This window comes from Tinamus guttatus, unplaced genomic scaffold (assembly GCF_059628265.1).
Source record: "Tinamus guttatus ecotype Peru unplaced genomic scaffold, ASM5962826v1 Tinamus_guttatus_pri_ptg000327l, whole genome shotgun sequence".
Taxonomy (NCBI): domain Eukaryota; kingdom Metazoa; phylum Chordata; class Aves; order Tinamiformes; family Tinamidae; genus Tinamus; species Tinamus guttatus.
In genome coordinates, this window is record NW_028288861.1 from 7,304,786 (window position 1) to 7,330,373 (window position 25,588).

The 25,588-nt window shown below is 50.4% G+C and overlaps 2 protein-coding genes across 2 annotated transcripts in view; one reads left to right on the top strand and one right to left on the bottom strand.

Moving 5' to 3' along the window:
- Positions 1–10,061: 10,061 nt before the first annotated feature.
- Positions 10,062–13,884, bottom strand: FOXA1 (forkhead box A1). The gene is made up of 2 exons (XM_010212796.2): positions 13,617–13,884; positions 10,062–11,443 (listed from the first exon to the last, which is right to left on the bottom strand). Exons 1-2 carry the CDS (start codon positions 13,686–13,688, stop codon positions 10,181–10,183), a joined length of 1,335 nt encoding a protein of 444 aa, XP_010211098.2. The 5' UTR covers positions 13,689–13,884; the 3' UTR covers positions 10,062–10,180.
- Positions 13,885–24,604: 10,720 nt separating this feature from the next.
- Positions 24,605–25,588, top strand: part of TTC6 (tetratricopeptide repeat domain 6) — a 55,115-nt gene continuing 54,131 nt past the window's right edge. The window contains 1 exon segment of the mRNA XM_088529231.1: positions 24,605–25,426. Within this exon segment, the coding sequence (XP_088385357.1) occupies positions 24,605–25,426 (822 nt within the window).

Below are 25,588 nucleotides of genomic sequence, written 5' to 3' on the forward strand. Positions count from 1 at the left end.
TCCGGGTTTTCTACCCTACAGAGAATGGAAAAGCAGAAGCAATGAGCAGCCCAGAGCAGCTGCAGCCCTCTGGGCATTCCTAGGTGCCTGCTCAGCCTCTCTGGCCTGCTTAGAGGTGTTAGATCGTCTCAGCTGGCTTCATCCTAATGGCAAGACTCAAGAGAAGGTGGTTTCAAGGGAAGAGGGGGCAGATAGATGTTGCTTGTGTTCCCTGGGACATGGCTGGACATTCCCTGGCCCTCTCCTGTCTGTCTGGTCCCCAGGGGGCTCACGCTCCCTGGGATGTGTGGTACCCCCTGCAGTGCATCAGCATGAGAATGCCAGGGCTCTGCTTCACTATTTAGTTATTTTAAGGGAAGCACGGTGTGAGCAAGCAGTTTTCCCCTTTACTGTTGCCAAAAAGCACCAGAGCAAAGACAGGAGAAGGGAGAAGAGAGGAGGGGGAGGGCGGAGGTGTCCGGTGGAGTCCGGGTGGGCTTTACTGTCCCTACCCAAACAGGGAATATTCCAGTGCTTGCAAGGAAGAAAAAAAAATGATGGTGAATACAAGTGAAAATGATTCATCGAAATCCAATCGTATTTGTATCAGTTTAATTGGAAATATGGGCCTGTTGTATATATGTTTATATATGTATATATATATATACACAGAGCTTCCTTCAAACTCTGTTTGTTAAATCATGATGTTTAAAACTACTAATTATGTTTAATTTGGCTACTGTCTTATGTTTATTTTTTACTTAGCACTGACTATTATTATACCCAACTTCTGGCCCAGGCAGATGGAAATACCTGGGCAGAAAGAAATCGAGAGTAGCTCACGTCTGAGCAGACCATCGGGCTGAGGATGGGGCCATGGTGCCATGCCCTGCGTTTTGCTAGAAAGAGCTTTGGCATGAAAGCAGGATCTTTGTTGCCTAGGAATTAAGTTGTTGCTACTGCTTACTCCTTACCTGAACTGCTAATCCCCTGTTTGTGCTACAGCACAAAACAAATTATTTCTTATAGACCAAAGGGCTCCCTTGTAACAGTTAAAGTCTTTTGTGTGAAAGTATAAATGACACTTTGATCATTAAGGTAAGCTGTTTTGTAAAAGAAAAAAAAGTAATTTGTTGGACATCAAGTGTGTGGTCATTTAGCGTATGCTTTGAATAGGTGTTTGAATGGCGCAACCATGCGCGGGGAGGTAAACTGCAAACGCAGTAAAATGCTTAGTTAGCCCCTTAACACATATGCTCGGTCTAAATAGACGTCAGCGGGAAGGGAAGTGTAGGAAGTTCCCTCTTATCTCTGCAGAAGATGGGAATGTTTTGATACCGCTTTATGGAGAAGCAGAAGCGTCTTTTTTCCCCCCCTATATTTAAACAAAAAAACTTAAACAAACAAGCGCACTCCTCCCAAATAAAAATATCTCCCTAAGGCACTTCACAAAGTGGGAAATATCCTGCAATCCTTGAACCTCGGACTCTGCTGAGGTCCGTGTAATCTCAGTCCACATTCATTGGGGAAAAAAGGAAGGAGGGAGCGAGGGAGCGAGGGAGGGAGGGAGGGAGGGAGGGAGGGAAGGAGGGAGGAAGGAAGGAAGGAAGGAAGGAAGGAAGGAAGGAAGGAAGGAAGGAAGGAAGGAAGGAAGGAAGGAAGGAAGGAAGGAAGGAAGGAAGGAAGGAAGGAAGGAAGGAAGGAAGGAAGGAAGGAAGGAAGGAAGGAAGGAAGGAAGGAAGGAAGGAAGGAAGGAAGGAAGGAAGGAAGGAAGGAAGGAAGGAAGGAAGGAAGGAAGGAAGGAAGGAAGGAAGGAAGGAAGGAAGGAAGGAAGGAAGGAAGGAAGGAAGGAAGGAAGGAAGGAAGGAAGGTTAAAAAAAAAAAAAAGCAGGCAAGCACAGCCTTCCTTCCAGGGAGTGTTTAAAAGAGTGCGGGTCCACATAAACCAGGTCTGTCAAGGTCAGCTTTGCCTTGTGAAAAGAAAGGCAACAGGGTCAGCGTTACTGCACATGAGGAAACCCTCACGAGGGCTGGGAGATTTGATCTCTCTGCTTCTTTCTCTCCCGTCTGGCCAGCGTGCCCCTTTTTCGGGTAGAACACCCGCCGATGGGACTCTTGCTCCGGGTTAGGCTCTCGCAGGCTGGGAAGGGCACGAGGGGAGACGGGAGACTCCGGCTCCCCGCAGCAGAATTTGGCTGTTGGGAATCGGGGTGAACCCCGAAGCAGACTCGAGAGGCCCCTGGATCACTGACAGGCTGTTGATATCCATCCATGCACCTTCCTGCGACGGAAAAAAAAAATCCCTTAGGAGAAACACCGTTCACCAGGTGCCAGTGCCCCAAAGACGGGAACTGAGCCTCGCTGCTGCTTTTTTCCTGCATGACACCCAGGTGCCCCCAGGCGCAGCCTGCGGACGGGAGCGCAGTGTCCCCGCACTCTCCCTGGCGGGGTCCCCGCAGCCGCGCACCCGCTCGCGCAGTGACTCGTGCGCAGGACTGAGGGGGCGCTTTGGGGACGGCTGGCTCCGCTGCTTACCCCAGCCCCACACCCCATGTCACTCTTTCTCGCTGTCACGGCCTCAGGCGTCGCTAGCAGAAGAGAGGCCCCAACTCCTCTCCGTGCAGCCCAGGCCTGTCCTCACATGGGCAGGAGGCGCGCGGAGCGCTCCGTCCTTTGCACTATCGATTTTCCTGCAGAAAGGGCAGGTTTCGCCACCGATTCCCCCGCGGGGACATCCACGTCGCCGCGCGGGCCGGCGTTTGGCTCCGCGCCTTCCCCGAGGGTTCTGCTCCGCAGCGCGCCCATCGCCGCCTCTCCCGGCCTCCGCACCGGCCGCTGGTGGGCCTGGGGTCGCCGAGGCGGGAGCAGCAGGATAAAGAGCCACAGGCTGCCACGAGTTCTGTCCCCTGCGCCCCTTTTCGCGGCCGCGTGGGCCAGAGCCCGCGCGTGGAGCGCGCACCCGCGCGCGGTGGCTCGCGACCCCGCCCCGCATGCATTGCCTTTAACTACCCAGTGCCATATAGCGCTTGGCTTTGAAAATTAGCCTGTTTGGCTAACAGCGGATGGAAAACATTGACGCTGGAAGCCAAACAGACAAATATTTTTATCACTCATATTAACACAGTGGTTTTCCAATCGGTTGATTTTGGGGCTAGGTTATTTATTTGTGCGTGTGTTAGCCATTCACTCGCTCTTTCCTTCCTTCATTCATTCGCTCGCTCCTTCATTCATTCACTCGCCCATCTTCTGTCCTCCGCCGACCGCCCTCACTCCGAGGGTGACCCGCGCTCTCCCCGTCCGTGGCCGTAGGCGCCGGAGCTTCGCTGAGTTTGTTTGCACGTTGCCTCGGACAGCGTTGGCGTGTGGGGCTGAGGGACTCAGCCTGATGCCTCCTCGGGGCACCTCGAGGCCATCAGGGAGCCGAGCCGCGAGCGGGGCCATCCAAGCAGGAGCCGGGACCATCCCGAGAAGGGAAACGCCAAGAACCTCCAGCGCAGTCGGTGCCGTGTTGGCCGGAGAAGGGAGGAGAGGAAAGGGCACTCAGACCACCAACATGCCTCGATCCCTACAATGCACCACTTAATACACTTCTGTAATTTAAACTGCTGGGGACCCCCTCCTTCCAAGCCGATTTTTCGACATAGGTGTTTTCTCATCCCCCCCTTTCCCTTTGAAATGCCCCCAGCCCCCTCACCCTCCTGCTCCCTTTCTTCTGAGCCCCGCTCTCTAATTCTAGATGAGTATTACTTTGCTCTTTTCGTTGGCCAAGCACAATTGTGTTATTGGAGATAATGAATTCAATCCCCATCAAAGAGTATTAGGAGCGCCTTGGCCCTGTAGTGCCTTTTTTTTTCAACCCGGGAATGAAAGGCAGGGAGAAAATTCTCTGGGTAGGCTCCACGATAGCAGCTTTTGAAGTGAAGGGAGGCGGGCATTGTTGGTCACATTTTTGTCCATACGGCTGAAGAAAGACCGGCGGCTTTTGATGAGAAGATGAGAACCGCCTCGTAAGTTGAGCAACAAGTTAGATGGCAAAGTCTTGCCGCTACCTCCTGCCTGTGGATAACATATGTCCGGCATTAATAGAGGCTCAAGGGAACAATTGCCCGGGGGGAGCAGCGGAGCGGGGGGGATCTGTGCTGTGCACCGGCTAGCGGCTTTTTCCCCCCCTTCCTCTCTGGACACCGATGTCCCCGATGGGGGTGTTTTTAAGGGAGCCTCAGAAGATGCTGCCGGTGATCTCGGTGTGCGCGGCTCCCCCGCGGCTGCTGCCGCGTGCATTTGGAGGCAGGGGCATCTCTCCTTTCTAAATTGGAAGCTTTACCCATTTTCTTTACTAGATGCCGACGCAGGAGATTGATTTTGTTGCATTATTTTTCCCCTTTCCTTTTCACGCAACTTAGGGACATATGTGTAGGTTATAAAGTACTTCCTTAGATAAACCTACCAGGAAAAAAAAGGGAGCGGGAAAAGTGTTTGTTCGTCACATCAGATAACCTTAGAACTGGAAAACTTGTTGCATACATTTGAATAAGTTTAGACATGCTCTTATTCCAATCTCCTGCCCCGCAGTTCATAGATTCCCCGCCCCCGGGGCTTTCTTATGCTAAGAAGGTCATTACTAAGAGTCACTATGGAGAGATCCCGGTTTTCAGAATGAGGCCCACCTCCTAGTTACCGACATGTTTACATTTTCCGCCGGTCATAACCGGAGGAAATGTGCGTTAGCAACCTGCCGGGCAGGCTCTGAGAAGAGAAGGAATAAAGAGGCAAATATATTTCAGCTACTGCGCAGTTGCCTGCAAATGCAGATGATTCACTGGGGAGCACTTGGAAGCCCAGGGCACGGGCGGTGTTCGCTGGAGCTCTGGCTGCTGCAGGCGCCTCGGACCCCGCTCCTCGGCCCGGTGCCTCGCAGGAGTCCGGCCGGGCTCGGGCAGCGGGGGGAATCGCCGAGGGGCCGCCCGCAGCCCCAGGGCACCTTGCGAAGCCTCCGAGGGCAGCGCACGGGGTACGAGCCCCCCGGGAGCATCCAGCCAAGCTCCTGGCGAAGCCTCGACCATTAGAGGGAGATACCGCAGCCCACCTGAGCGGGATGATATTTCCCGGCGGGCTCGGCATTTTTTTTTCTTCCCCTTGAGGTGTCTGACCCAAGTTGATTTTGTAAGAAGTGCAGCCACTTCAGACAGGTTCACCCGGGCATTCCTGTCCCTTGCTACGCCCCGCGTCCGCTGCGCAGGGAAGGCAAAAGAGGCGCGTCCCAGAGCCCCGTCCACGTCTGGGAGCCGCTTGCGCAGGAACCGCGGCTTGTGCCCAAGAGCCGGGGCGGGCTTGGGGACCCAGAGCCTGGCCCGGGCAGGGGCGACCCGGACCCGCCGCCTCCGGCTAGTCCCGCCGCCGCGGAGACTCCCGCCCGGGACGCGGGGTCCTGGCGATACGCGGGATTCAGCCCGTGTTCCACCGGGAAAAAGATTAAGACAATAATAATAACGACAGCGACAACCCAACACTTGTGATTCCCGTCCTGCTGGCAGCTCCCCTTTGGAGCAATGAGCGCGGAGCTTTCGTGGGGAAATTGGATTGCTGATAATAAACCGGTAGTGGCAAAATAACGAGAAAAACGGCGAGCTTTCTCTAAAAGAAGCCGTCCTGGCAAAGCTCGTTTGACCAATGTCCCCGTAGCAGAGGCGGCGTCCCGAGAAATGGTCATTTCGATGAATTAAGCTAAATACGGGGGCTTGGAAGTAGGAAGGAGTGAGGACGTTGCTTTCTTTCTTTTTTTTTTCTTTTTTCTTTTTTTCTTTTTTTTTTTTACTTAGAGCCAAATGGATCCTATCGTGAGGCTACATATGTTTTAATCCTAATGACTGGAGACAAAGGTGAGGGCTGGCAGTTTGATCCGTCCAAAGTTCAAAGATCTGAAATCTCAATAAGTTTCTGTTTGAGGGGAAGGGGAGAAACACAAACACCACAGCACGGCTTGGGCCAGCAAGTTGCTGTGTTTGGGAGCGAAATGCGAGGTTATTTACACTAATCTGTCCTTAACTGCTACTTTGTCACAATGGGCAGAATAATTAGTAGAAAATAAGCAGGGAGAACAAAGGCAGGTTTTCTTCTTATCGCCTTCCATTTTCCAATCTTCTCTTCCCTCAAATTGCTCTGCAGCTGAGAAGGACCTTTCGACCCCGCAAATTGCAGAAAATGTTCATTCTCTTTTTATTAGTTATCATTCTACATTCGCTAGTAGACTGAGAAGGCCGGGTTCGCATTGAGGGGAAAAAACGACCCCTTTTACAATACCGCAGCTGGCATTTCAATAATCAGACTAATTGCATTGTTATTTTAGCTATTAGGTACTATCCAATATTTCTTAACACAATATTGCAGCGTGGGAGTTTTGCGGAGACCTGCGTGTACATATTCCATATCCCAGTCCCTTTCCGCACACTATTGTGATATGATTTTCGCCTGGTCATTGTATGTTGCGTGTATTTCCACTTGTCTCCCATGGAAACAAATACATATTAATTATATATATGTTAATATATCCAATATATTTACCTATATGTCTGCCGAGGGAACTTTACATCCCATATTTATATGAGGATAATTTATTTATTCACGAATTCAAATGATCGACCTGAACGGACACTAAAAGACTGTATTTATCAAGTCTGTTTTTTAAAATAACATTCTTCGCGGTGGGGGGCGTGATTTAAAGTAAAAGCCCGCAGATATATGCCTAGAGCCCGTCTTATCATAACGCAGATGAAATATTACTGCGTGCATGGTTATTGCAATTAAGTGTTTTATCTGTAATATCGCTGTTAAATTAAAACCAGGAGAACAGCTCTTTTAAAAGCTAGCTGGAGTTACAGCGAGGAAATTCATTTATTTCGGGTTTGCGTTGACGGACCAGTTCAAGTATTCAGACTCTCCTCAAGGTTTCAAAATAATATTTGAAGCTAAGCCAAAGACTGAAGTGTTTTTTTTTGATCCGTACTTCTAGGATTTTCTTTTATTTTATTTACAAGACTATATTTCATGGAGAAGAAACGACAGAATTCTTTTTTTCCCTCTCATCTTCCTACCCGGTAATTTTAAACAAATTCCTCGCGATAAACGTTCTCTCTTGTACGGTTTTGTTTCTGTAGATGACAGCGATGTCCATTCGGGCTCGGAAAACAGCCCGAGGGGGTTGTCACTATCTTATTTCCCCCTTAACTTGGGTGAATAAATGGGGTTTGTTGCATCGACTCTCCTGATCTGGGCGGAGAAGGCGCTTCCCGGAGGTACCGCAGGGAGCCCGCGCAGCTCCGCGCGCTTCGCCCGCCGCCTGCGCTCACCGGTCCCCGTCTGCGCGCAGCGGAGCCGCTGTCGCCTCCTCGCACGTGGCCAAGCGGCCACAACGGCCGCGGAGCGAGAGGCGAAGCTGCCGCCGTGCAAATGCGGCCGCCCGGGCCCCCCACCGCCGTCCCGGGCGCCACCTCTGCCCTGGGCCAAGGCCGGGCACCGTCCCGTGCCACCCCGTCCCGTCCATCCCGGCGGGATGATCCGTCCGCTTGACAAAAAACCGCCCATGGGCTGCCCTCCGCATTTGCCCGCTGAACGGGGGTCATTCGCTCCCTTCCTTCACGCGATCCCACTCCAGTTTATTTTTCCGCTGCTGCCAGGGGCACAGGATTAAAGAGGCTGTCCTGCTGCTCGGAGAGGGGCTGAAAAGGGGACACTTTCCCCCGCTCTATTGACTTTCCCGTCCTTAGCCAAGCGCAGTAAGGTGCCCTTGCTGCGTGGGGCACCCGCGGGGCTCACACAAACCATTTGCCCTCCTTGGCCGTGGATCTTTCGGCCACGAAGTCACCGTTTGCCTGAAACGAGCAAGGGAAAGAAAATAATCTTGGTGGCGGGCAGCGCTGGGGCACGGGCTATATCCGTGACAGGCTCCGCTCTTTATCTGCCACGGGTTTGGAGCCACCTCGGGCCACTTAAACCCTTTAATTGCCCACGCCTCGAGTATTTCCATTACACGCGGGCTGTGCTCCCCGGCTGATATGTGCAGCCCGCGGCCTTATCGCTGTCGGCCGGTGGGTGTTTTCTGTGTGGGTGTTTTAATGCCCGAGGCATTAAATCAATGTACCCGCTCGGAGGAGGAATATTCTCTATAGACTAGTCCGCGGAGGGCGAGTGAAGTCCTGCTCGAAACGGGCCTTATCCTGTCTCGATCCGCACGCCGCTGCCTCTGGCAGAAGCAGCGGGGCTTTAGATGAGATCCGCCTGCATTCAGTGCCGAGCAACCTGGAGTTGCTCCTGGCTTCGGCGGGGCTCCAAAAGACCTGGCCGGCGAGGGGGCTACTCAACCCGCGCAGGGGAGGCTGTGGGGATTTTCTTCTTCTTCTGCTTACGTTTTTCCTTCGACCCTTACATGCAGTTAGTGTCCACTGCCTCCGAGCCGTCGGGGGGCAATTATGTGATCATTACGGCAATTACACGGCTCTCTCGCGTGGCGGGGGCTGAGCGCGGGGACACCGCTAAGCGCCTCCCGGGGATGCCGCTTGCCCCGGACCAGCACTCGCCGCCGCGGCCGCTGCGGTTACCGGTGTCAAAGCGAAGCGAGACGGTGTGAGGGGAATATACACATACACATACGCATACACATGCACATTCACATGCACATGCACATGCACAACGAGGAGGGAAAGGCCCGCGCACGGCGCGGCCGGCGCTGCGCGCACTGCGCAGGTGAGCGCGGCCCTGGCCGCCCGCAGCAGCCCCCAGCGCTGCCGCGGGGCTCATCCCCCGCGCACCCCGCGGAGCTGCCGCTCGTGCGCTGCGCACGCCGGAGGTTGCCTTCAACCGCACCCGCGCACACACACACGAAGAATATGTTTTTTTTTTTTTCCTGAACGAAAACATGAGAAATCCTTCATTGTTATCATTTGATTTATTTAAATTCTGTAACTGCAAATGATCAAAAACATACTTCACGCCTTAAATTCTCAGTTATCGTTTTAAATCAAAATATTGTTTTTCAATTACAATCACATTTATAAAATTAACAAAATTTCTCAAATTCACGTGTAATTTTTTTAAATGTCATTTAAAGCAATTTCAGGCTGTAAAGAAAGAAAAAATATAAACCATGCAATAAATTAAGAACATTGAAACAGCGAACAGGGATAATAATAAAACCCGTCTGGCTATGCTAACACCGTATAAAACTGTGGAAAGTGCATTAACACTGGATGAAACAAGCTAAAAATGGCGATAATTAAACGGCCACAACAATTCTGGGGTGTGGAATGTATTAAGTTAGAAAAAGAAGAGAGCGGAAGAGCTCTCCTCTTTTTATTATGTTGGTTATATAGATTATATTTGCCGGGGGAAAAGAACCTTGTTATACGTATAGAGCTCTAGGTGGTAGAAAAGACACTGGAATTAAATAAGCATGTCATCCACATGTTGAAGAGAGTTCCTGATGAGGGGGAATCTTCAGTAACAGATGGTAAGGCAAAAAATACCCAACTAGCTGTGACCTCTTGTAACTTTATATTACATCCCAAGACAGGTAACACTTGGAAAAAATAAAAGGAGGGTCGCATCCTGCACTCCAAAGCTCCAGCTGGTCCCCTCGGGAGTGCAGGATCCGGCCCGCAGCATCTGGGTGTCTGCGGGTTGTACCAGCTGAAGGTTTATTTTGCAAGTATCAAAAGGATGATCCTAGAAAGTAAATAGTCCTCTTGTTGCTTAGAGATTCTCTTAGTGTTTTGCTACTTCACAGCAGTATTGTCCTTCAAAGCCTTTTTAATTAAAAAAGCCTTAAATGTCTACTCACTTCTTCATCTCCGTATTGTTAAAGTATTGCCACATACCTGTAAACTTACATGAGATTATACAGCACAGAGAGGGCGAGGGAGGTCGGGGCGAGGTGGAAAGCACAAACAAGTGGTTTACAAGCTTAACAATTTTTGTCTTCTCCTCAATACATCCTGCAAAGGCTACAGGGGATGGGGTATGTACAGAGAGGCGCGGGCCGCTTTGCAGGAGGCCGTGCTGGCTACTAAGGATACACAGCGCGTTGCGAGACGCCAAGAAAGTAACAGTCCTTTGCACGCAGCGTGCGGAAACACCGCGGCTCGTCGGGGAGAGAGCGGGGGAGGCGGCGAGAAAGGGCGAGAGGGAACGGGGGAGCGCCTCGGGGGAGCTACGAGGTGTTTAGCACGGGTCTGGAATACACACCTTGGTAGAAGGAGGGCTCCAGGGCCGAGGGCTCGATGCTGCCGCGGCCCGCCATGGAGGCGCTGCCCAGGGGCAGCCCGCCGGGCAGGCTCGCCCCGTAGGAGGAATATTGCAGCGCTTGCTCGTAGGCTTTGAAGTCCAGCTTGTGCTGCTGCTCCGAGGAGGACATGAGGTTGTTGATGGAAAAGGGGTGGTTGAAGGAGTAGTGGGGGTCCCCTTTGAGGTGGAGCTGGGGTTCGTGGGCTAAGGAATGAGGTGGGTGCGGGACGGAGGCCAAGGAGGGGACGGAGCTGATGGTGGAGGGGGCGGCCGAGGCCGAGGTCTTTAGCTCCGTGCTCGATCCACTGTGGTCCATGGACTGGGGGCTGGTGGACGGGTTGGAGCTGGAGAGGGAGGTGGCTGTGTCCAGCTGCGCTGGTTTGTTGTGGCCTCTGTGCAGGGGGGAATTAGAGCTGGAGCTGGAGGCCCCGGCCTGATCCTTCCTGCCCTCCTGAGGGGTTTTGCTGCTCGCCGGCTTCTCGCACTTGAACCGCTTTTGCCGGCGGAGGTAGCAGCCGTTTTCAAACATGTTGCCGGAGTCGGGGTGCAGGGTCCAGTAGGAGCCCTTGCCCGGCTTGTCAGGTGAGCGGGCCACCTTGACGAAGCAGTCGTTGAAGGAGAGTGAGTGGCGGATGCTGTTCTGCCAGCGCTGCTGATTCTGCCGATAGTATGGGAAGAGGTCCATGATCCACTGGTAAATCTCGCTCAGGGTCAGCATTTTGCTGGGCGCCTGCTGGATGGCCATGGTGATGAGGGATATGTAGGAGTAGGGCGGCTTGGCGTGCGGGTAGCTCCGCTTGAAGGTCTTGGCGTCCCGTGCGCGGCCCAGGTTGGACTGCGTGTAGGCCATGGGGCTCATGCAGGGGTTCATGCTGCCGTAGGGGCCCAGCCCGTTCATGGGGGCCGCTTGGGCCGGCACGGCGTTGATGGCACCGGGGCTGAGTGCCGAGCCCATGGTGGCCACGCCGCCTGCCATGCCAGGCACTGGCCCCGCCGAGCCCGTGGGCATCGCAGCCACCGCGCCGGGGCTCAGCCCAGCGCCCAGCGCAGGGTTCGCATAGGACATGTTGAAGGAGCCCGAGGTCATGTTGCCACTCGTCGTCATGGTGTTCATGCTCATGTAGGTGTTCATGGTGTTCATGGAGCCCAGCCCCGAGTTCATGTTGCTCACGGGCACCGAGGAATAAGCCTAGGACAGCGAGACGGAGGAGAGGAGATTAGGAGAGAGGAGGGAGGACCGGGCTCCGGGCCGGATCTGGCCCTCCCGGGAGCCGCGCTGCAGGGAGAGCGCCCGGCCTGGCCTGGCCAGGCGGCCGCTCCCCAAGGAGACCTTGGGCTTCTTCGGCACCCGGGAAAGCGCTTCCCAAAATTCACGCGGAAGGGCTGCTGGTGGGAAGAAAAGGCTAATTTGTATGTAGACCTATTTAAAAATATCGACACAGTGAGAGGTTGCTTGGCCCGGACCCCGCTCCCATTTAAGCGGCGGCTGAGGCGGGATCACTGGGAGCCTCGCAGCGCTCCCCGGGCACCTCCGCGTCCCTGCGGACGGGCCACGCGCTCGGCGGCCCAAAAGGAGGTTTCCTTACCGGCGGGTTTGCTTATTTTCTGTCTCATGTTGCTAGCTAAATATTATCAAAACTAATCGGAATATTGGAAATTGTGGATATATTCTCTTCGCGCCAAGACGAAATTCATCTGCCTGGAGTTTCTCAGAGATAATATCACACATTTCTCCTCCCCACTGTGGATTTCAATGTATTTTCTGTCACCAAGATATGATAGTGTCTTGTCACACACACACACAAAAAAAAAAAAGCTCCCGGCCGCACATTTTGTCCGACGAAAGTTTCTCGCTTCTACGCATTTTCTATCAAGTCAATCTTTCATTTAAAGTTAGAAAACTTTACGAAAGTAGGAAAAGACGAAACTTTCCCTGCTCTTGATGTGCTGTTATCACCTAACGCGCATATATTGTAGCACCCTTTCTCCCAACAGAAGTGCTACGAAATTCAGAACCAGAGAGACTGAATGCTTCCCAATGCAGACTCAATAGCGGGGGGGAAACATGTCGCAGATGTATTCCCATTTTACCTCGAACAAAGGCAAAACGGAAAGCATGTTTAGCCACAGTTAAAAAGGCACTGTAATATTTGGCAGTATTTCCTACAGATTCTACGGAGTTAGAAAAAAGACTTTAATAATAATCATTTGAGATCTCAGAGCAAGGATGGGTTCCACACACACCATCCCTGCAGTGTTTTAAATGAAATAGTGCGGGACGGAAAAAGACGGAAACTACCGAACAGTAAATGAACTTTTTGTTCACGGACATTGAGTATAGCGAGGATAAATGACTGTGGAAAGGACATGGAAAGGTGATGACCCTTCTTTGCCCTCAGCCGATGTTTCGGTGTTGTAGGCGATGCCAGGAGGCTGGTAGGTGCCCCCGGGCCCGCGCAGCGCCGCGGAGCGAGACGAGGCGCGGGCCGCGTCCGTGCGCGCTGGTGCAGCGCCCGTGCGCACCTGCACGCCCGCCCGCGAGCACTTCCTCAACGCGGCTCCTTCCTCGTCCTCAGCGCTCCTGGCAGGGCCGCTCGGCGCCAGCTTCTCCCCGGCAACGTGGCCGCTCTGGGAGACTCCGCGGAGCGCGGACCCACCGCGCACCCCGCGCTTTGCTGCGCGGACGGCGCCGCCGCTGAGCGCGCTGCTCGGCCCTCCTCCTGCGCCGCCGTTCTCTCCGTTGCGGCCGTTTCTCTCCGTTCCGGTGTAAATACGCGCGGCGGCCGGCGCCGGCTCCGGGGGTGCCGCGGTGGCGGCGAGAGGCGGCCGGGCCCGGGGCTCCCTCCGGGGGCTCCCTCCGGGGCCGCTGGCCGCAGCGCCGCCCCCCGGCCGCCGCCGCAGCGCACGCGGCCGCCCGGCTTGCCAAGTACGGGCCAACGGCCTTTTTTTTTTTTCCTCGTTTTTCTTCCTTCCTTTCTTTCCGCGCCGCTCTAACAGGTGAGGCCCCGCGACGGCGCCCAGAGCTGCGGCCATGCGCCCTCGCCACACGCCGGGAAGGAGCCGCGACTCCCCTGCCCCGAGCAGGAGTGTCCGGGCGCTTTTTGTGCCCACCGAGAGCGCAGGTTTCGCCTCCTGGAAGAGCCCCAGGGCTGCGCGGATACTGGCGCCTCAAGAACCGAGCGGGTTTCCTTGGGGAAGCCTGGGTAGCCGGAGCGGGTGTGGGAGGCACGTTTGCACTGGCAGGATCTGGAGGGCAAATTGCTTCCCCCCATCGCTGCCCCCCCACCAGGCCCCTGGCCCTCCCTCGACCCCCTCCCCCTTGCAGAGGGGCATCAGAGGAGCCAGACCTGGGATCCACTCACCTCCTGGGTGTCGGCGTAGTAGCTGTTCCAGTCGCTGGTTTCATGCCCTTCCATTTTCACAGTCCCTAACATTATGGAGCCCAGCTGCCCGGTGTAACCATCCAGCCCTCCTGCAAGCGAGCGGCGGGCAGCAGGAAAAGAGCCCGGGAGGCCAACCTGCCGGGAAGGCGGCTCCAGGAGGGGCGGGAAGCGGGGGAAGGGGGTGCCCAATCCTCCTGTACAATACGCCAAAAAAGGAGGCAGGGAGCGGCGTGGGGCGAGACAGTTGAGAAAGTGAGGAAGTGCCGGCCGGGATGTGAGTGGAGTTGCGCTGATGTGGATCTTACGTCGCACAAGTACCCACCTCCTCCTCCTCCTCTCCCCATTTGCCCGCCGCACAAAGGCGTTCGCACCTACAAAGCCGGAGATGCACCTGCAAACAAGGCAGCTCCCCCTGCCCGCGCCCCCCCCGGGGCGGTACTTTATTTGCCAAGCAGTGTAATTGGTTTAAGCTTGTGGGGAAAGAAGGAGAGACGGAGGTGGAAGAGGGGACGGGGGGAGCGGCGGGCAGGGGGGGAGGAACCCTCCCTTTTGAGGCGGCCGGGACAAATGCTAGGAGGGTCGGTGGAAATGAAATGAGGCAGATAAGGGAAGGGCAGCCCCCTGTGTTTGAATAGAATGCGAAAGGCCATCCAGCCCTAAAGCCTTCAGATTAGGGGCTCTATTTACTGAAGTCCAGTAGATGCTTCTTTAACTTGATGGCTGGGACGTGCTCCAAAGTCCCGAGTCCTGTAGTCAACATGCCTCCCCCTCCGCCCCCCCCTCTTCCCCGGCTCACTTCAAAGCCACTATCTGTGCCAGGTTCCTATGGGGCCCCAGGACCCTGAGCGGCCCCTCTGCTCCCGGCGCCCTCCAGGCCAGGGACAGCACTCGGGCTGCCAGCTCGGGGGCTCGGGTCCAGCTGCCACAGTCCCGCACAGGCTAAATCTCGCCCTTCATACCGGGCTGCCGGCCCGGCTGCATGATGGCGATGGCGGTGATGATGATGATGATTATGATAATTCTTGTCTGGTGCTTTACGTTTAGAAACCATGTGAGTCACAGCGCTGAGACGTAACGTTAGAGCCACCCAATAAATACGGACAGAGGCTTGAATGCGGATCCGCTGATATTAAGCTCCGCTTGGCAAACACCAGGTGAGTCACTGGAACCATTTTATATCTTTACGGTAAAAACCTCTGGCCCAGAAGGCTCCTGTAGAGCTAGACTAGCAGGAGCAGCAGCAGCAAGAGGTAGCGGATATTTCATTAGTAACTTCTGGGTCACAATCCAGCTTCTTGCAAGAAATGCGGGAATCTAAACGGGCTGAGAGGTGGAAAAGCAAAACGGCAAAAAAACAAACAGTCACGGGTCAAAGCACTTCATGATGTGGATGGAGGGGCTCTGTCAGCCTTTGCAGGCCGCCTCTAACTTCCCCCTTTCCTGTTCCTGCCCTGGACGGCTCTTCTACATGATATCACGACCACAGACTCTTCTTGACTTTCCCCGTGGTTTATTTTATTTTATTTTATTTTATTTTATTTTATTTTATTTTATTTTATTTTATTTTATTTTATTTTATTTTATTTTATTTTATTTTTCCCTATCCGGCTTTTGGAACATTTTTTTAAATGTCGCACCAAACAAAACAAATAAACAACCCCCCTCCTCGATCCCAAACAACTTCCCGGGAGATGGGCCTCTAAAAGTTTAGAAAAATAAATAGAGTTTCTTTTACAAAACGCTTGCAAATCCTGTCACCCAAAATGAAATACATAGCTTTGTCTGAATTACTGTTTGATATGTTTATCAGCCACCAAAATCACAGTTGCGTCCACATTGATTTGTCCTCGAATGATCTGCAGAAACGTCATCGTCACAAACACGATTAAAAGAATGTTTCTTATTTAGAGACTCAACACTAAATTGATGAGATAGAGACTATCATGGAGTAGGTTTTAAGGTGTCCTCTAAATACGCTTTCTGTTATCTCTTTCTTTGTTCTTTCTTCTTTATCCTCTTTAATTCTGGCAACAGTATTAAGTTAAATCCTTGAAACAAAACTCCGAAATCGGCAGGCAGGAACGAGGAATAAAACTGCGTCGCTGAGAACATAACAAATTACAAGAGGTAAAAGCGGTGGCTTGGAAAGGCACTTTTTCATATGGCCACACGAATGGAGACAGGAGCAAAAGGCGCTGGGAAATGCAAGGGACCCTAAACCGGGGCTCGGAAGCCGCTCGTCGCTCCGGTAGCGGAGCCACGTGGGGAGCCCCGCGCGCGGGGCCGGGAGAGCAGCGCCCGCGGCAGCCGCGCAGAGCGCTCCGCACCTGCGGAGGGGGCGGCCGCGGCCCGGCCGCGCGCGCGGGGCTTGTGCAACCTCGCAGCGCCTCCTGTTGTCCGGCCGCCGCCGCCGGCGCCGCCGCCGCGCCCGGGGAGCCCGTCGCCTGGTGGCACAAACGAGGAAGGCCGAGCGGAGCCGCCGCCGCGGGAAGCCCCTGCCCAGCCCCGCGCGCTGCGAGCCCGGCCCGCTGCGCGGAAGCGGGTGCGCGGCGCCGCCGCGGCCGCACAGAGCGAGGGCCATTCGCGGGCGCCCCCGTCCAGCGCGGTGTGTCGGTATCTTCCGCATCGCGGGGACGGGCGAGGAGAGGCCTCTCCTAGCGGGGAGAGGAGCGAGGTCCGGCAGGAGCTCTCCAAGCGCCTCTCCCTGCTCAGGCCTTTCCCAGGACGGTAGCCCCGGTCCCTCTGGTGCGGAGCCTTTTTCCAAATCTCGATGGAGTGGTGCCCGTGTAATCAAGCTCTGGAACCGCTTTATTCAGGGGGGATGGTGCTGGCTGGGGTGGGCTGCGTTTCCCCCAGTCTAAAGACCCGCAGCTCCCGGCTCCACCGCGCCGTGCTGGAGACTGTCCCGCCCTGTAAAAGCGCTCAGCGAGGGGCCGCTTTGGGCAGCCGGGACCGGGCGGCAGCGGAGGCTCCGCGGACGGGGCGGGAGCGGCTCCAGCGCGGGCCGAGGGCAGCCCCGCACCGGCACAGCCGAGCCCGCGGGAGCGGCGGGGACTCCAGCGCGTCCCCTCGGGCAGGACGGAGCCCCCGGCGCCGCTGCCGGGCCCGGCCGGGGTTCCCGCGCAGGTGAGGGGCGATGGGGCCGCGGTTCCTTCCCTCCCGCGGGGACCCGTGCCGGGGCAGGGCGGGCGCTTCGTGGGGGCCGCAGTTGCTCTGGAGACTTTGCCGCGTCAACTTCGCTATCTCCGGCCGTGACGACCAAGACACCCCCTACCCCAACAGCTCGGACAGGACGGGGACGCTCCTTCCCCGCCGCCTCCCCACTCCTCCTCCTCCTTCCCCTTTCCTGGCTTTTTTTTTTTTTTTTTTTTTTCAGATTGCGCCTGGGCGGCCCAAACGTACCCGCCCGCCGCGCCATCCTCCCGGCAGGGCTGGAGGGGGCATCCTGCCTCCCGAGCGCGGTTTTTCCGCCCCTTTCCTTGCCCTGCTCCGGCAGGAGGGGCGCGGAGGCCCCGTCGTGACGAGGCCGCTCCCGCGGCTGCACGTGTGAGGCTCTGGAAACACTGCGGCTCTGCACTGACGGGTTTATTTTATTTTATTTTATTTTATTTTATTTTATTTTATTTTATTTTATTTTATTTTATTTTATTCGTTTATTTCATTTTCATTTCATTTTCTATGTATTAATTAGCATACAGGTACTGAGCGATATTCTTGACCTCAAAAGAAATAATGCCTTCCCTTCCACCCCGCCCCAATAGATCAGATAAAGAAGAAGGAAACACAAATAATAGAAATGAAAAACTACTAATAAATTAATACCCCGACAGTAAGGGAGCCTCTGATTTTAATTTATCTTTTTTAATATTTTTAGAGAATAAAATAGCTTTTAACTAGATACATGCAATATATACAATTATTTTACTCTATATGAACACGGCTAACTGTGTGTATGCTGTCTGCAGAACTCTGGTTGGCAAGATGCCCACACTGCAGTGTGTCATTGGGGAAATGTATTAAAATAGGGAACAATGACTCTAAAATCCATATGATGTTTCTCATTTGGTATAATAACTGCAAAATAGGTGTTTATTTCAATTACTGGGTACATCATTTATGTTGTGTTTTGCAGAAACACAAATGGAAATGCTTCTGTCATTTGTTTCATCCTGTATGCCAATGCTGATAGTATTAATCACTGTTTTAAAGTTTTGTTTTGTTTTAAAGTTTGTTTTGCTTTGTTTTAAAGTAACTGTAGTAATATGGCATGGAAGAAAGTATCAGATGAGAGGTAAATTCTGTTATTCCCAGGGATAAATGCATACATTTTGATAGGGCAACCACTCCATGAACTCTTACCTAAACCACATATGTGGTCCTTCTGAATGTATGCAGATTTTTGTAGAAAAAGTGTTTCTGCTCTCCATGAGTCTTGCCCCTCTAAAAGCTTCAGCAAGTTCTCAGTGAGAACGTCTCTTTTACTAACATAAAACACATATCACTGTCCTGGTCAAGAAATAGAGAGCTGAGCAATTGTCTACAACCCATTTGCCGCAGAATGGGATGTTTGGAGGCCCTCTATAACATATGCTCGCATTAAGACAGCCTCTCATTGACACGTGAGAAAGTGAGAATCAACTGATATCATCAAAATCATAAGCAAACCTATCAAATAGGACAGTCAACTCGTCTCTTCTGGAAGGCAGAGGAAAGGCTGTATTCGGCAGCATCGTAGGACTCTCTCCTGATGACTCATGCACAAAAACTGGAGCAATATCCTGAACTCCTCAGCAGCAACAGCTCTTCAGCATCGTGGAGAGTGGCTGTTCCTCCCAGTGATTGGCCTGGGTTCCTTGTACTGCTCCAAACATTGCATGGGTAAGTGTTCCTGATGAGCAAATTTTAGGAAATGACATCAGGAAGGTCACCTACTAGACCATGTGCCTTCTGCCCTCATGCGGGACCAGGCTTTCTCTGTGCAACTGTTAGCTGGCCAGGCAAGGCAGAATCAAGGCAAGCTGATTTGATTTATCTCCACAACCAGCAAGGTAACTACCTAAGCATGTCTAAAGTGCCTGTAGTTTCAATTTTACTCCTATTTAGGTGGTGACTGGTGGGATTATCAGGAGGAAATCCAGCACCTGAGCAGCTCCTCTGAAAGACACAGATCCTTTCTTCCATCCCAACAATTTCATATCAGTAGCAGGTGGTTCTCCTCTGAGCTGGTGAATAAAAAATTCCTTTCTTTCCATAGAATTATCATCATTCACCACTCATCCTCTGCCAGAAATCCCCAAATTCTTTTTAATGTTCCCCTTAGACGTTCCAGGAATTTCAGCCTCAGCAAATGCCTCTCTTCACTCCTTGCAGGACATTTCCTTTCTGCTGAAGAAACTCCCCAGATACAAAGATTTTCCTGAGGAGTAAATGGGATTCCTATATCCCACAACATTGAGTTTTCAGGTGTGAATCCAAGAGATCTACAAACACCTGTATAAATATCTATATATCCATAGTTAACCTGTTGTTCCAAGAGAATAGAAAAGTGGACTAAAATAGCTGTTTGGGAAACCTGTCGAAGTGAGACAGTGAAGAGCAGAGATAATGAGACTGAATTTTAAAATGAAAGCAAGGAAAGGGCTGAGCCCAGCAAAGACTTTGGCAGGTGTTTAACTGTATTTTTTCGTTTATTGCTTATAGCTTTTTTCAAAGCCAGGAGTGTCTCTGACCTTGTGCTGATAATTAAGGCTGTATGTGATGTGCTTGTAGAGGTAACTCACATAATTTCTCTTGGATTGTGTAATAACATGGCACACACCTAAAATTATTACAGTTACATCATGCCAAAAATATATTTGGGATTCATATTCACATTTTCTTATTACAAACACATCTGAAAATGAAAGGGTACCACCTTGCTTCCAATTCTTTATCTCCTTTTATTTTGAATTCTAAAATAAATGACATTGTTTAACGTGTTTTAATTTGGCACACAAAATAAAGCAAAGTTCAAAATCATGGGAAAAAAATGAAAATTTTAACTATTTCTGCTGGTATAGTGCAGGCAAATAAGGATATCTTACAATCACAATGGAGATTAGCAGAGGCTGGGTGAGCATATTTGTTATGGATCAAAGACGATACAGTGGTTAGGAGAATGACAACGCTTAGAGCACTCACAAGGTGATTGAATGTATGATTTACAGTACTAAACCTTTCTATTGCTGCACAGTGGATTCAATACAGGTTGATTATTGTGGGAAAAAATAGTATTTGCTTCATTTGAGTTGGATCAAATCCTTGGATTTTTTTTTCAGTAATTATCTTGACTGATTTAAGAGATTAGTGCACTCTAGTTTTTTACCTTGCTTTTCTGCTACAGATTACCATCATCACAGGGTAACTGGCAGGAAAATTTGTGTCCTACATGCTCAGGGGTCATAATTCATCATTCACTTTCTTTATCTTATAATATAATAATTAATTAATTTGCTTTTTTTTCCCATGAGTACTTGTGGCTATTCTCTCTCTCTATGTATATATACATATATATGTGCCAAAAATATTAAAACAATCATGCCAATGCCTCAAAGAGCGAACAGCAGTCTGAGCATTCCTACTTTGGATTTTCTATTTAAATATTGGAACAACAGTCATGAATTCAGTTCTGAATCCACCACCAACTCTGCTTGTGGCCTTAGGAAAGTCAGTCAGGCTATTTGTGTTCCACCTCCTGGTCTCTAAAATGGGACAATGTTACTTAGACCTCATGGCGAAACTGTTCGTGTAAGTGTGCCCAACTAGAACTGTTGCATTGGTGAATGGTTTTGAGGAATTTTACTGCGGTTTTGAGGTACAAGTGGACTTGCACTTTGGCTGTAGTATCTGTATCTGTAAGATCAGTATCCTTCAGAGGGGCTATTGGGGTTTTAGACTTTTTCCATTGAAAAAGATTTCATGCCCAGCTGGGGAACAATGCCAAAGCTGGGTAAAACGTCTAGTGAGGATCCCATTGCAAGTCACAGGCAAACTAGCAAAGCAGCTATGCTCTTAACTATCTTTTCCTTTAGATGATTGCTGTTTAGCATTCCAGGGACTCTTCCGGCACTGCTGGACAGCCCGTGCCAGGGTGTACGTATTCCATACGCACCCTGATATCCTGGCTTGTAATTGCTTGGATCAAGGTATCTATTGGAGAGCACTGCAACTCCTCCTGACTGTATGCTCCACTTCCCTTCCAAACCCTGGGCAGGATTACATGCATCTATATCTCATTCATCATGAACTTGGGACATGTCAATGATGTGCACCAGGGTGGGACGTTCTACACAGTGTGAACCACAGCCAGTCTAGGCAGAAAGAAGCTGTGTTTTCAGACTTTCTCCAATCAGCTGAACAATCTTTTAACAGCCACTTTTCCTCTTAAAAAGAACAAAACCTTCCTTGTAAAAATAACAGACTAATAACCTAGATGATACAATTTATGTGATATTAGAAGGCTTAGTGATCTCATGAGGCCTAATTAAGAAGAGTAACAATGTGTATCTAGGGACTAAATATGTAGAAGGTTTTCCAAATCTGGATCCATTTTCTGGATATAAGGATTCAGCAACTGATTAAATTTTGGACTTTGCAAGCTACAGAGAGAAGAGTTAATCCATTTAACTAAATACTTCATGTTAATAAAGATACACCAGGCTTCAACCATCGCTCTGATGATTAAGAAATCAGCACATGCTAGTACCTGAGGAAAAGCAAGAAGCTTTCCCTGTATTCCTGTACACTAGGGACTTTTTACGCAAGGATCTCTGAAGTGCAAGGGGAGATGAACACAGTGACACTCTCAAAGGAGAAGGCTTTGCAGCAGCACAGTGGGAGATAAAAACAGTGTGCAGCTGTGTGGCTGCAGTCACACTTAGAAATTGTGTGACATGAGGTTGAGAGCGGAGTCAGTCTTGTTGGCAAAATCCTCTGCTTTCCCCCAAATTAAATCTGTTTCTGAGGGGGAGAAGGAAGATTGCTAACTATTCACTGCCTTTTTTTTTTTTTTTTTTCCCACCGTACACTGACTTAGGTGAAACTCACCTTCTGTGATTATCATTTCAGCTGTATGTTTTACAGCCATTTTTCTTCTTTCCCTCAGAAATGAATCAGTAATCATTTGCTACCACCCAGACAGCGCAATAGTTGATCCTACTGACATGCTTATTAGTATTACATAGATACAGCTCAATACTACTACCACTGCTCTTGACTTTTCCATCCATCTTATCCTTGTTCTTTTGCTTGGCTGCTAATCCAGTCGTTTATTTTGCAGACTCTCTTTCCTGCTCCCAGAAGCAGTCAATTCCAGCATCTCTCCACTAATTCTGAGAGTTGGCTCAAGGTATTTGGTTAATTTCGGTAGAATGCCTTCTCTTCAGCTCAGAGTTAGGAGGTATGGAATATTATTTGTGTTATCATTCCTAAATTTGTAATGTTTCTCTCAGCAATAATCCAGTCAGTCTTACTAGCTGTCTTATATTCATGAACATATGTTTTCCCTCGTGGAGTCCTTTCAGCAATCATTTTGCTTGACTTGCACTGAAGGAAAATCCCAGCCTAGCAAACAGCAGTGGAAGAATGTCAGCCCTTTAAAGAGATGGAAGACACCCCCATGCTCTTAGAAATGAAAGCAAGAGGAAATACCTAGAGCTGATGAACTCACAATTAATGTCTCAAAGCAAACAGTCTGTGTTGTTGCTGATCTGCTCACAGTAGGCCTAGCTGTGATTGTCATTCCACATGCAGAGTTATAAGCTGGCGGTAACACTGCTTGTGCCTTTATAACTTGGTTTACATTTATCCATTCCTTGCAGATTTCTATCTTTTAACATCTTAAGCTTTTTTTTTTTTTTTTTTAACTTTTATATACATTTTCATGTTCCCTATACAGGTATCCTCCCCAGAGCCATTCTTATTTTGAATGCTTTCAACCAAGCTCAGCTGGCAAGACAGATAGATCTTAATTTCGGTTGAGCTTTAGTGATGCAGTTGACTTTGTGTGGATAGAACCATCTCTCTAAAACCTTGACATGAAAACCAGGGCTAAGAAGAGAGAATGAGGCAGGACTGTAACTCATATTTTTTACTTTCTCTCATAGTGGTGGTCACCAACAGTAGGGAGAGCCTCAGTGTCACTGAAACACAACAGAGAAAACAACAATGTGCTGTCTGAATAGTGACATGTTGACATTCCAGGCTGCCCCTTCTCTTCTGGGACTGATCGGTGTTGTTCTAGGTAATTGTTTAGACATTACTTACTGTTTAAGGAGTTTGAAACAGATCTTTTTGGAAAGGAAAAAGAAAAATGTGAGGGAGAAAAAAAAGCTACATAGGCTTCCTGGTTCAAACGAGTTACAAAGCTTTAATCAGTTAGCTTTGTAGCAACAGAAAAAAAAAAGGAAAAAAGAAAAAAAATATTTAAATCTCCATGAAAGACATAAGTGGATAATGTTTTTATTTTTATTTCTTTCATAAAGTTTGATGGCTTTGGCAGTTCTGCATTCATCCCTAAATTTATTGGGCACTGAAATGGTTGCACATTTTCTTGGTCCACATCCACTTCACAGCTCTTTCACCAGGCATAGCTAATATGTCTGTTCTTTGAAGGATGGGCTAGTAAAACTGAAAGATGCAGAATTTCACTCACAAAACAAACTTCAGACTTTTGCTCATGTCAACACTGCAAATCTGGTCAGTTTATGGAGCCTGAGATGAAGTCTGTGGTGTTGTGAGCAATCCTGAGCACTTTAAATTACAGCACAATGACAGAAACTTTATTGATGACGATGATGAGGCAAAGTTACCTGAGTTTGGCTTTCAACTCCAATCTCTGCCTTCAGGTTTGACAATTAGGAAAAATAATAGATGTAATTGCAAAGAAGTGGCTGCACTGCCCGATGCACAAAATCCCATCAATGCCACTTTATATTTCCAGATTTCAGGGCAAAGCCTTGGGAAGGCAGTGACCACCAGCAGAACCACGTTTCCCATGCACAGAAATGAGGCCATCGCGGCGCAAACGACCTCCCTCCAGACGCTGGTCTTTAGCAACACACATCTCAAAGCCCGAGCGTTTCCCCGACCCTCATCTCCCCCTGCGCGTCCCCCGCGGCCAGCCGGGCCTCAGCCCCGGGGGAGCCCCGCGCGGCGCCGCCATTTGCCGCCCGCTTCCCGCGGCCTCCGCGCCTGCCGGGGGCGCTGCGGCGGCGGGAGCGGCCCCGTTGCTAGGTGACGGAGCGCGTCCCTGCCCCTCCCGGCCCGGGGGAGCGGCGGCCGCGGCCGCTTCCCGCCGCAGGGTCGGGCCTTGGGCGGGCTCAGGGAGAGGTGCGTGGAAGGGCCCGCGGTCCTCGTGTCTGCAGGGGGCATCCCCACCGTAAGGGCTTCCAGTTACCCTTTCTTATTGCCCCTCTGCTGGAAGGATTCGTCTGAATTACAGGGTATGGCTCCCCAGGATAGAAATGCCTGGGTGGCTTGTGTAGCCAAAGCGCTGGTGGCCATTCCTGGTGCTTTATCATACACCCTCTGCCCAGTCTTGTTGAAATCCTTGGGGTCCTTACCCAAATGAACTCATTTTGCAGGATTGGGTGCTGTATTCGTAACACAAAGCCCTGTTTGTATTTTATCTTACAGGCTACTGACAGCAGGAGAAAATTCCCGGAGGACACAAGCGCTTTCGGACTGAGTTGTCCAGAGGGGCTGAATATCACTAAGGAGTGTGAGGCTGCGTGCAGGGGATCTCGGTGGGACTTACTGGAAGATCTAACACCAGATGAATCGTATCAGTTAAGAACAGTGCCCCTCTTCTGAGGTCAAAGAGTCCACATAAGCTTAGCAGGAGTACAAATAAAAATATTCCTAATTAATTCATTGGTTCTTCTGAGGCTCACAGAAAGTTCATAAGGGTATTTTCTGAAGTAAAAGACATGAAAAAAACTTCCAATTTTAGCATGATGGCTCAAAGAATTAAGTCTATGGAAGAGAATAGTGCTGATAAAAATCAGAGGAGTAGCTCTGAAAAAGGCAGCAGAGAAAATGGCAGCTGTAGCCATGAAAGTACAACTGTAAAGCTGCCAGTAATAGCATCGTTAGCAGGTACCACTAAAAAAATAACTATGGTTAAGCACCCAGCACCACCTCGAAAGCAGAGTTATTGCAGATCTAATTTTCATGCAGGACCGTTAATTAATAACTCCCCCAGCTCATTACAAAAGACAAAAGCTGTTAGTAAAGTACAGGGTAGAGTGCATATACGGAAGATGAACCCAGAGAATTTAAGAAGCGGTAGAACTGAAGAAATAGAAACTGTGATTAAAGGTAGTCATGAAGTTAGTTTTACAGACTCTAATTCAAATAAAAATATTTCAAAAAAGGAAAAATTAACCAAGGCAGACTGTAAGAAGAGAAGTGCGGAGGTTTCAAAAGCAAATCAGCACGATCTAGACAGTGAATCAGGCAGAATGTTGCGAAAAAGAAGCAAGCAGCCAAGTGTGAGGTCCGCTCAGGAACAGTTGGAAGAGGCTAAAGATGTGACCAGACCAGACACTTCAAAAATATACGAGAAGAACTTCCAGCAGAGCAAACCTGAAGAGCCTACTTCCACACCAGCATCGCCTGTGAAAGTGGTTGCAAGGTCTATTGATGAAATAATTGCTTCCCTGCAGTCTACTTCTCCTTCTCCTTCAGAGCAGGCGATCAAAGAACTCCCGGAGAGTGTTCTTGGCCAGAACTACAACAGAAAAATGGAAGTAGGTGAACCAGAACAAGAACAATATTTTTCTGTTGGGTAAACGTTACTTTTATAAGAGTTGTATATTTTTTTTCAACTCCTACAATGTGTTATAACACAGAAGCCAGACAAAACAAATGGATAAAGACAGGAATATATCATAGCATGCGCTTCACTGTTT

Bases quoted from the DNA above. Each gene is read 5' to 3' on its own strand.
- FOXA1 (XM_010212796.2), bottom strand. From the start codon at position 13,688: ATGTTAGGGACTGTGAAAATGGAAGGGCATGAAACCAGCGACTGGAAC. The intron at 11,444-13,616 runs GTGAGTGGATCC...TCGCTGTCCTAG, and splicing joins ACTACGCCGACACCCAGGAG to GCTTATTCCTCGGTGCCCGT.